At 40.3% G+C, this 11,472-nt stretch overlaps 1 protein-coding gene across 1 annotated transcript; it reads right to left on the bottom strand.

The window, feature by feature from the left end:
* LOC110487367 (uncharacterized) lies at nt 1-6,980 on the bottom strand. The gene is made up of 2 exons (XM_021559293.3): nt 5,896-6,980; nt 1-4,204 (listed from the first exon to the last, which is right to left on the bottom strand). Exons 1-2 carry the CDS (start codon nt 6,197-6,199, stop codon nt 3,135-3,137), a joined length of 1,374 nt encoding a protein of 457 aa, XP_021414968.3. The 5' UTR covers nt 6,200-6,980; the 3' UTR covers nt 1-3,134.
* Nucleotides 6,981-11,472: the final 4,492 nt, after the last annotated feature.

Raw genomic sequence — 11,472 nt, 5'->3', positions numbered from 1 at the left:
TTGGGTTAATTTGTTTTGCAATATGTTCAAATCAAATCAAGCTTTATTTATACAGCACATTTCAGACATGGATGCAAACAATGGCTTCACAGCAAAAAACAAAAAACAATGAAAAACAAACAATATTTACTACACAACAAACATAAGAGGATAAAAAACAAGATTAACAACTGAAAGACTAATGAGCATCCTAAGAAAAATACATTGATTAAAATATTAACAATTGGATGAAATATATCAACCATAATGAGATGGACAAGCCAGCACAAGTGTAACACATACTGACTAACAAGGTGACACCAATCGGTCCTCCCTACATGCTAACGTGCTAAAGTCCAACCTCAAAACATAAATGGAAAAACCAAACCCTGTAACACCTTCCCCTTTAAGGTGTTACAGTTTGCTCACCACCAACAGAAAACAACTTAAATTTAACATTATAATCAACTACAATGCTTCACCTACAATACAACAATTAAAAACAAGAAAGAAAAACTGTTTTTCCCCACTAGCTTCTAGAACTCTCGTCTTCCTAAAACTGACTAGCTTCTAGAACTCTCGTCTACCTAAAACTCACTAGCTTCTAGAACTCTCGTCTTCCTAAAACTCACTAGCTTCTAGAATTCTCGTCTACCTAAAACTCACTAGCTTCTAGAACTCTCGTCTACCTAAAACTCACTAGCTTCTAGAACTCTCGTCTTCCTAAAACTCACTAGCTTCTAGAATTCTCGTCCCATTGGAACAAGCCCAAACAAAACTCATATCCAATACGGAAAAACATGCAGTCAAAATAAATTGTAATCCATGGTAACACACTGGCTAAAGGCAAAACACAAAACGTTTTGACTGCCCACCCTTGAGACGATCAGCAACCAAGTTGTCCTTACCTCGGACACTTTCCACCTCACTGCGGAGCTTCTCTCTTTTCAGGGTTCACTAGATAGGCATGTTGTTGGATCGGGGCCCAGTCCCCAATGTCATGCTCTAGTACATTTTAGAATTAACCCTGATATTATAAAAGCAGGGTAACAATGTCAATATTATTGTACCCCCAAATTGTCAGTTGGTTGCATAAATAATTATGATTACTAAATGTTACATGAATTGTAAATACTATGTATCAAAACCAAATGTACACCCCTTTGTTAATATGTATTGGCAATAATTCACATAATGGTGAGGCATGGAATAATAAAACATGTATCTTTTGTCAGGCTGGATGTTTGAAATATGAGGTGATTTGGGTAGTGGAATAAAGACAATTAGCACTTGGAATATAAAGAAATACTGGAGTGATGTCAGATTATTAAAACTTCTTAGGCCCCTTTTTTCTCTCCACTTCCTCTCTGAATGACGTGCCCAAAGTAAACTGCCTGTATCTCAGGCCCTGAAGACAGAATATGCATATAATTGGTAGCATTGGAAAGGAAACACTGAAGTTTGTAGAAATTTTAAAATAATGAAGGAGAATATAACACAATAGATATGGTAGGAGAAAATCCAAAGAAAAACCAACCATCCCTGGATGCAGTTCCTATGGCTTCAACAGGGTGTCCGCAGTCTATGTTCAAGGTTTCAGGCTTGTAACTTCAAAAATGAATAAGAAATATCAGTTTTAGTAGAGGGACAGTCTTGGAAATTGGTGTTTGTACACGCCATAAAGACATTTCGCACCTGCTCAAATCGGTTTGCTCTTGAACATACTTCTTTCCAAAATAATTATTATAGTTTGATTACATTTTAGGGTATTTGAGGAGTAAATAGAAACGTATTTAGACTTTTTGAAACAAAGTTTAAGGATAGATTTTCGGATTCCTTTATCTGCATGTTGAACGAGTGGATTACTCAAATCGATGGCGCCAACGAAACAGAATTTTTGGGATATAAAGAAGGATTTTATCTAACAAAAGAACACTACATGTTATAGCTGGGAACCTTTGGATGACAAATCAGAGGAAGATTTTCAAAAAGTAAGTGAATATTTAATCGTTAATTGTGTATGAAGCCTGTGCCGGTGTAAATTTTTATGTGGGGCGCCATCCTTAAACAATCACATGGCATGTTTTCGCTGTAATAGCTTTAGACACTTGTATGTTCATAAATGATTCAAATCCATAATATTTCTGATTATTTATTCCAACAGGAAGTTGTCCCGCTAGCGGATCCGTTATTACCATGACGACCGGGACTCCTGTCCCTAAAACTGATTATAGAATTATTATACTGCATGCATGTGTATAGGCTGCAAGTACGTTGAAATTAAATGGTCTTCTTTTCAACTTTCAACTAAAACTTATATTGTAGATCAGGCATAGTCTTATTTTCAACGACATTTTGCTAAGTGGGATAGCCCCAATGTCACACCTTTAATGTGTCCAAATCAATAGTCCAAATGCAGAAACAGTTTGTGATAAATTGAAATAAAATGTGCTATATACACAAACATCTGCCACAATAATCACATTACTTTTTTTCTTTAAAACAAGCTCCTTACGAACTGCACAAGCACCAAAAACGCTGTTGTTTTGACAAGTAGCAATAAATCACTGATATCGATTAGGGGGGAAAATCAGGTTGTACATGCTGTTGAAACTAACACAACTAAAAAAAACACATGGAAATGGGAGATATATTTTACCTCACTGGTTAGAGGACGACCTGCAGAAGAGTCAGCAACATTTTGGAGTGATGCATTTAAATGTAGGGGTCGCTAAACAAAGGAACACAACACTTATTTGTCATGACTCGTCAATAGCATGTTAAAATCATTTGTGTGACAGGAGGGAGATGAGGTTGCACATCCTGTTAAAACTAACAGCTCAAAAACCACACGGAATCTGGGAAGAATGTGTACATCACTGGTTAGAGGACAATTTGTAGAAAACATTTTGAAGTGTTGCATTTTGATTCAAGTGGGTCACCAACGTGGTAAGTGTAACACAGCTCTTTTTTAGGTTAGTCACTTTTTGTTAACTCACATAAATACTACTATTCCATTTCAAAGACTTTCCCACTGAGGCTAATGTCCATATCATGTTGAAATCAATAGAATAGGTGGCAAACATTTAGGGTTCTACATTGTGACAACATTAAAATACTCCTTCTACAATGTTAAACAATTCTATATTGTGACATTATTTCATTGATATCAATGAGACAACTCCATGTATTTTCTGATGTTTGAGCAGAGATCTTTTATCAGAGTATCTCTTCCCACATTGATCACAGCTATGAGGATTCTCTCCTGTGTGTGTTCTCTGGTGTATAGTCAGATTGCTAGATGTAGTAAAACTCTTCCCACATTCATCACAGCTATAAGATTTATTTCCTGTGTGTGTTCTCTGGTGTTTAGCGAGAGGGCCAGATGAAACAAAACTCTTCCCACATTGATCACAGCTATAAGGTTTCTCTCCTGTGTGTCTTCTCTGGTGAACAGTCAGATGGCTAGATGTAGTAAAACTCTTCCCACATTGATCACAGCTATAAGGCTTCTCTCCCGTGTGTGTTCTCTGGTGTATCATCAAATTTTGAGATGTACCAAAACTCTTCCTACATTGATCGCAGCTATAAGATTTCTCTCCTGTGTGTGTTCTTTGGTGTGATATCAGGTTGCTAGATGTAACAAAACAATTCCCACATTGAGCACAGCTATAAGGTTTCTCTCCAGTGTGTATTTTCTGGTGTGATTTCAGGCAGCTTGACTGAGTAAAACACTTCCCACATTGATCACAGGTATGAGGTTTCTCTCCGGTGTGTGTTCTCTGGTGCAGCTTCAAAGTCTGTGATGTTGAAAAGCTTTTCCCACAATCTGAACAGTGGTGAGGCTTCTCCCCTGTGTGTACTCGCTGATGTATTTTAAGTTCTGATGAATCTTTGCAACGTTTCCCACAGTCAGAGCAGCAGTGAGATTTCTCTCCAGTGTGAATTCTCAGGTGTACTTTTAGTGAATTTGATCTTGAGAAAAGTTTCCCGCAGTCAGAGCAGCAGTAAGGTTTCTCTCCAGTGTGTACTCGCTGGTGTATTTTAAGTTCTGATGAAGATTTGCAATCTTTCCCACAGTCAGAGCAGCAGTGAGGTTTCTTTCCTGTGGGTCTCTGCTGGTGTTTCTTGAGGCGTTCTGATGTGGAGAGAGACTGCTTTGCCTCGTCAGCATCATAATGTTGTTGAGGCTCTCCAGAGGATCCACGATAGTCCCATCTCTCTCCTGTGTGAACAACAAAGTAAGATGGTTAATGGCCCACAACAACAGAAATCCACTGTTTGTTTTAGGTTAAAAGCCCAGAGCCATGAAGTTATACAACAACTGAAGTCTGTTCAATTATTTAAAATTGTTGTTTCACATTAGTAGTAATGTCGATGATTGTTGGCTAGAAATAAGTTATTAAAGTTGTTGAAATACTAAGCAGTGTGCCAGACGACTTTTGGTCTCCAACACAGGCTCCTCTCTGTGTTTAATAACATTGTGGCAGGAGGGCGATGCACACAAAATTTGGTTGTAGAAACTCCTCCATTTAATGCGGAAGTTTTCATTTTTCACGATGTTTTCTGAACATTACAGCACACTATCAGTCCGTAGGACACATAACTTCACCTAACAACAACACAGATCTACTGTAGGACCCATAACTTCCCCATACAATAACACAGACCTAGGACAAATATAATTTTATATTTCAGGTGAAACATGGAAACTAAAATGTCTTCCATGACATTTCATAACCTGATCACCAGATAATTGTGTGAATAATCCCACTAGGCTACTCTGTAATGTGTTGTCATTGTAAATGTCCTGAATAAAGGAAAATAGCTCTGTGTGTTGTACAATAACCTATCCATCAAGGAACAGTTCTCTACACATTATGAGCTAAGTATCTCTGTTTCCAAACAGACTAACGAGACGATACTGTAAATCAAGCAGACAATAACACGTCATAAACATACATTTGTTAGGGATGTTGGATCCAACGTGGAGCACGGCATAACTGTCTTTACCAGAATAATGAATGAAGAAGCACTTTGGTTGCTGTTGCATGTCGTGATGTTTGTCATGTGACTGTCATTCAGAAAATGATTTCCTGGATCAGCTGATGATAATTGAACATGTAACTTAACAGCTACAGAATTAAGAATTATGTGTAATTATTGAAGAACCGCATTAATGACAGTATCCATTTGGGTGTTGTCAATAAGGTTAAGGTGACTCTCGGTTAGAACCATTGGATGTTGCAAACTCTGAAATGATTTATAATTTCTGTGCCCATGAAAACTGTTTTCCCAGCGTAATATAAGGAAACTAAATGTTACGTAGGTAGAGTGCATTTCAGAGATCTGAATACAAAAAACTATACTAACAGGACAATGACCTAAACCACAATGCCAAATCTACACCGGAGGAGCTTACTAAGATGACATTGAATGTTCCTGAGTGGCCTAGTTACAGTTTGGACTTAAATCATCTTGAAAGTCTATGGAAAGAATTGAAAATGGCTTTCTGGCAATGATCAACAACCAACTTGACAGAACAGGAAGGATTTTAAAAAGAATAATGAATATTCACATGAAGATCAGTCGCCTATTGGATGACATCGCGACTTCCCATCAAGCCAACTCCTTGAAGGCCTTACAATGACATCACTCACTCCTTCAAGTTTACAGTTGTCAAAAAAAAAAACTACTTTGCTCAAAACATTTATTTGTTTCCCTTTAGTGTGTTTATACTTTACTGTATTTATATATCACTTTACAACAAGAAAATTTGTTTTTTAAGCACTGGAGGACGTCATGAACAATTCCGACAGTACAAAAACATAATCAAGTGTAGAATGCCCTTTTAAAACTCACACATTAGTTCAACAACTGCAGAGTTGTGCCCCTGTTTTATAAGATAGTACTCACTGTATTTACTAGTCTTAATCAGATCTCCAGTCTTCTCTTCTTCGTCGTCCTCTAATGTGACAGTAATCTCCCCCTCTTCATCCTTCATTCCAAAAACGTCTTCATCTTCTTTCACAGTAACATCCTCCTCCACTCTGAAGGCGTCTTTCTCTGTAACGTCTTTCTCTTCTTCTTTCACGGTAACAGCCTCACCCTCTACTTCTTTTTGTATTGTAACATCCTCTTCCTCCTCCTCTTTCACTTCTTTCTCCGTCCAGTAGATCGCCTCTTCTTTATCAGGAGGAGAGTAGCTTAGTAGGCTCATGGTCGAGGATAATAGCTTGTTAGCATTAGCGACTAGACTAGTGCTAACTTAACCAGCCAGCTAGTTGACTTAGAACGTAAATATTCTATTAAAATGGGGTAGCTAGTTGTTTCCACATAAGTATGTTTAAATCATAGTGGCAATTAAACCAGGAAATTGTCTAAAGAACTTGAATGTTCCGAGTTTGTTGTCTAGCGAGCTACGGAGGTGGCTGTAGTTGTTGAAGAAGCGTTCCGTCCACTAGATTATACGTCACACTAGAAATATCGCCTGAAAGACACATATCGCCGTCTGCTGTCTGGAGGAAGGAAACGCAGTTGAGGGAAACGTTTTTTATTTCTTCTAGATTGAATTATAATATTATAAAGCAGTTTAAAGAAACGTTGTTTCCTCTCTATTAAATAAGAATATTATATCAACACGTGCAAAAAGCAACAAGTGTACACAACAGAAGACCAACAACTGAAAGACTAATGAACATTCTAAGAAAATTCCATTGATTAAAATATTAATTGGATGCAATATCCAACCCAAAATATACCATTTGTTTCCCCATCACTACTTTTCAGCATGTTTTCTGAGAATTAGACTACGGGAGTTTTGTAACTTTTTCTACCTTGGCTTCCTGCTAGTTGGGTTCTAACTTGTCTCTGGTAGTTGGTCTCGCTGACCATAACCGTGCTGGTTGGCTAGAATACTCATCCCAATGTTAATTTAGTATATAGTTTGCTTATTATACTCATATATGATGTAGTTAGTATGCCAAAAGTTCCCGGATGTCGTACTGAATTCGCCAAAATATGACATATACAGGCAGTACTTTAGGGCCCATAATGCAATTCTTCCGGAAATGGGCGTGGCTTCACATTGTTTTCAGATTTGGAGGAAAATATTCAGCCAAAATCCAACGAGATCGGATACAAATGAACTGCTTTTTATAATTATGACATGTTGAGCAATGTAATAAAGTAATGACTTTTCAGATAAGTTACATTACACGTTATGTTAGCTACACTATCCTTACAAAACGCATAGCATGTCTTTACAGCAGTATGTATCGGTATATTAAAGAGCTACCTAACATTAGTTGGCTACTAATATACCAGTATAGCAACTATATTCTAACTAATTACCCAACGTTTAGTGACTTGATTAGAGCGCAGAATAACTGATGAATTTAATAACACTCGACACCCGTTGAATATGTCCAGGTGTCAGTAAACATCTGCAAGAAGGCTCAAATTAAATTGTTGCCAGCAGCACAGTTAGTCACCAACGCTCTGGATAACATGAAAACAGCCTAACCAGCTCTGCTAGGGAAAGTAAAATGGTAAGAGTGAGGTTTTCTCTGATTTGTTTCAAGCAAGCTAAGCTATCCAATGCTAGCCAGTTAGCTTGGGTGCTTTACTGTCATTGTGAGGTCAGAACGCTTGGATCGACCCTACTCCTCAGCCATATAGTATTAGTTTACAAACAGTAGCGTTATATGAGCTTATGTTTTGGTTTCTGGTGGGTTAATACGGTTGAAACATTAGGGGTCATTTACAAGTTATATTCTTCAAATATCAATGGTTATATAGTAAATTGGTCTTTCTATAACTGCCAGTGTAGATTTCCTGTTGGGGTCAAATTATTACAGCGGTTTAAGTCATTGTTTAATATTCAGCCAATTTATTTTCATGCCATTACATCAATACAGCCCAACCAGAAGAGGGGAAGCTCTTCCTGAACCATGTCCTCCTGCTGGCCTTCATAAATTCTAACGATAGTTTAACCATGTTTCTAGGATATATAGTATATTCTAGAATGACCAGTGTAGATTTCCTGTGGGGGTCAAATTGTTAGCTGTTGATAAGTCATTGTATAATATTCTGGCAATTATTTTCATGCCATAACATTAAAGGCGAAAGATTGTATTTTCTTAGCAAGGTGTGGCTCAAATAATTTTCTCATTATCGCTAGTTAGCGGGCTAGCTAGCTTGCTAAATGTTTTAAGAGTCAGGGCAAATGTAGCTAGCTAATACTGCCTGGTACCAGTGCTGTTGTCAGCCTAGATAAGCATGTTTGTGCAGCGGTATCTTATCAGAGAGGAGTTTTTTATTTTATTTCACCTTTATTTAACCAGGTAGGCTAGTTTAGAACAAGTTCTCATTTGCAACTGCGACCTGGCCAAGATAATGCATAGCAGTGTGAACAGACAACAACATGGAGTAAACAATAAACAAGTCAATAACACAGTAGAAAAAAAGTAAAAAGAGTCTATATACATTGTGTGCAAAAGGCATGAGGAGGTAGGCGAATAATTACAATTTTGCAGATTAACACTGGAGTGATAAATTATCAGATGGTTATGTCCAGGTAGAGATACTGGTGTGCAAAAGAGCAGAAAAGTAAATAAATAAAAACAACAGTATGGGTATGAGGTAGGTAAATTGGGTGGGCTATTTACTGATGGACTATGTACAGCTGCAGCGATCGGTTAGCTGCTCAGATAGCAGATGCTGAAGTTGGTAAGAGAGATGATAAGTCTCCAACTTCAGCGATTTTTGCAATTCGTTCCAGTCACAGGCAGCAGAGAACTAGAAGGAAAGGCGGCCAAATGAGGTGTTGGCTTTAGGGATGATCAGTGAGATACACCTGCTGGAGCGCGTGCTATGGGTGGGTGTTGCCATCACGACCAGTGAACTGAGATAAGGTGGAGCTTTACCTAGCATGCACTTGTAGGTGACCTGGAGCCAGTGGGTCTGGCAACGAATATGTAGCGAGGGCCAGCCGACGAGAGCATACAGGTTGCAGTGGTGGGTGGTATAAGGTGCTTTAGTAACAAAACGGATGGCACTGTGATAAACTGCATCCAGTTTGCTGAGTAGAGTATCGGAAGCTATTTTGTAGATGACATCGCCAAAGTCGAGGATCGGTAGGATAGTCAGTTTTACTAGGGTAAGTTTGGCTGCGTGAGTGAAGGAGGCTTTGTTGCGGAATAGAAAGCCGACTCTAGATTTGATTTTAGATTGGAGATGTTTGATATGAGTCTGGAAGGAGAGTTTACAGTCTAGCCAGACACCTAGGTATTTATAGATGTCCACATATTCTAGGTCGGAACCATCCAGGGTGGTGATGCTAGTCGGGCATGCGGGTGCAGGCAGCGAACAGTTGAAAAGCATGCATTTGGTTTTACTAGCGTTTAAGAGCAGTTAGAGGCCACGGAAGGAGTGTTGTATGGCATTGAAGCTCGTTTGGAGGTTAGCTAGCACAGTGTCCAAGGAAGGGCCAGAAGTATACAGAATGGTGTCATCTGCGTAGAGGTGGATCAGGGAATCGCCCGCAGCAAGAGCAACATCATTGATATATACAGAGAAGAGTCGGCCCGAGAATTGAACCCTGTGGCACCCCCACAGAGACTGCCAGAGGTCCGGACAACATGCCCTCCGATTTGACACACTGAACTCTGTCTGAGAAGTAGTTGGTGAACCAAGTAAGGCAGTCATTAGAAAAACCGAGGCTACTGAGTCTGCCGATAAGAATATGGTGATTGACAGAGTCGAAAGCCTTGGCCAGGTCGATGAAGACTGCTGCACAGTACTGTCTTTTATCGATGGTGGTTATGATATCGTTTAGTACCGCGTGGCTGAGGTGCACCCGTGACCGGCTCGGAAAACCGATTGCACAGCGGAGAAGGTACGGTGGGATTCGAGATGGTCAGTGATCTGTTTGTTGACTTGGCTTTCGAAGACCTTAGATAGGCAGGGCAGGATGGATATAGGTCTGTAACAGTTTGGGTCCAGGTTGTCTCCCCCTTTGAAGAGGGGGATGACTGCGGCAGCTTTCCAATCCTTGGGGATCTCAGATGATATGAAAGAGAGGTTGAACAGGCTGGTAATAGGGGTTGCGACAATGGCGCCGGATAGTTTCAGAAATAGAGGGTCCCAATTGTCAAGCCTAGCTGATTTGTACAGGTTCAGGTTTTGCAGCTCTTTCAGAACATCTGCTATCTGGATTTGGGTAAAGGAGAAGCAGGAGAGGCTTGGGCGAGTAGCTGCTGGGGGGGGGGGGGGGGTGGAGCTGTTGGCCGAGGTTGGAGTAGCCAGGAGGAATGGCCAGCCGTTGAGAAATGCTGCTTGAAGTTTTTGATTATCATGGATTTATCGGTGGTGACCGTGTTACCTAGCCTCAGTGCAGTGGGCAGCTGGGAGGAGGTGCTCTTGTTCTCCATGGACTTTACAGTGTCCCAGAACTTTTTGGAGTTAGAGCTACAGGATGCAAATTTCTGCTTGAAGAAGCTGGCCTTTACTGACTGCGTGTATTGGTTCCTGACTTCCCTGAACAGTTGCATATCGCGGGGACTATTCGATGCTATTGCAGTCCGCCACAGGATGTTTTTGTGCTGGTCGAGGGCAGTCAGGTCTGGAGTGAACCAAGGGCTATATCTGTTCTTAGTTCTGAATTTTTTTTAACGGAGCATGCTTATCTAAGATGGTGAGGAAGTTACTTTTAAAGAATGACCAGGCATCCTCAACTGACGGGATGAGGTCAATATCCTTCCAGGATACCCGGGCCAGGTCGATTAGAAAGGCCTGCTCGCAGAAGTGTTTTAGGGAGCGTTTGACACTGGTCGTTTGACTGCGTACCCGTAGCGGATACAGGCAATGAGGCAGTGATCGCTGAGATCCTGGTTGAAGACAGCGGAGGTGTATTTGGAGGGCAAGTTGGTCAGGATAACGTCTATTAGGGTACAGATTTAGGGTTGTACCTGGTGGGTTCCTTGATGATTTGTGTGAGATTGAGGGCATCTAGCTTAGATTGTAGGACTGCCGGGGTGTTAAGCATATCCCAGTTTAGGTCACCTAACAGAACAAACTCAAGCTAGATGGGGGGGCGATCAATTCACAAATGGTGTCCAGGGCACAGCTGGGAGCTGAGGCGGGTCTTTAGCAGGCGGCAACAGTGAGAGACTTATTTCTGGAGAGAGTCATTTTTGAAATTAGTAGTTCGAACTGTTTGGGTATGGACCTGGAAAGTATGACATTACTTTGCAGGCTATCTCTACAGTAGACTGCAACTCCTCCCCCTTTGGCAGTTCTGTCTTGATGGAAAATGTTATAGTTGGGCATGGAAATCTCAGAATTTTTGGTGGCCTTCATAAACCAGGATTCAGACACGGCAAGGACATCAGGGTTGGCAGAGTGTGCTAAAGCAGTGAGTAAAACAAACTTAGGGAGGAGGCTTCTGATGTTGACATGCATGAAACCAAGGCTTTTTTGATCACAGATGAG

This window comes from Oncorhynchus mykiss, chromosome 13 (assembly GCF_057628025.1).
Source record: "Oncorhynchus mykiss isolate SJ-2025 chromosome 13, ASM5762802v1, whole genome shotgun sequence".
NCBI lineage: Eukaryota > Metazoa > Chordata > Actinopteri > Salmoniformes > Salmonidae > Oncorhynchus > Oncorhynchus mykiss.
This window is presented reverse-complemented; position numbering and strand designations above follow the sequence as displayed.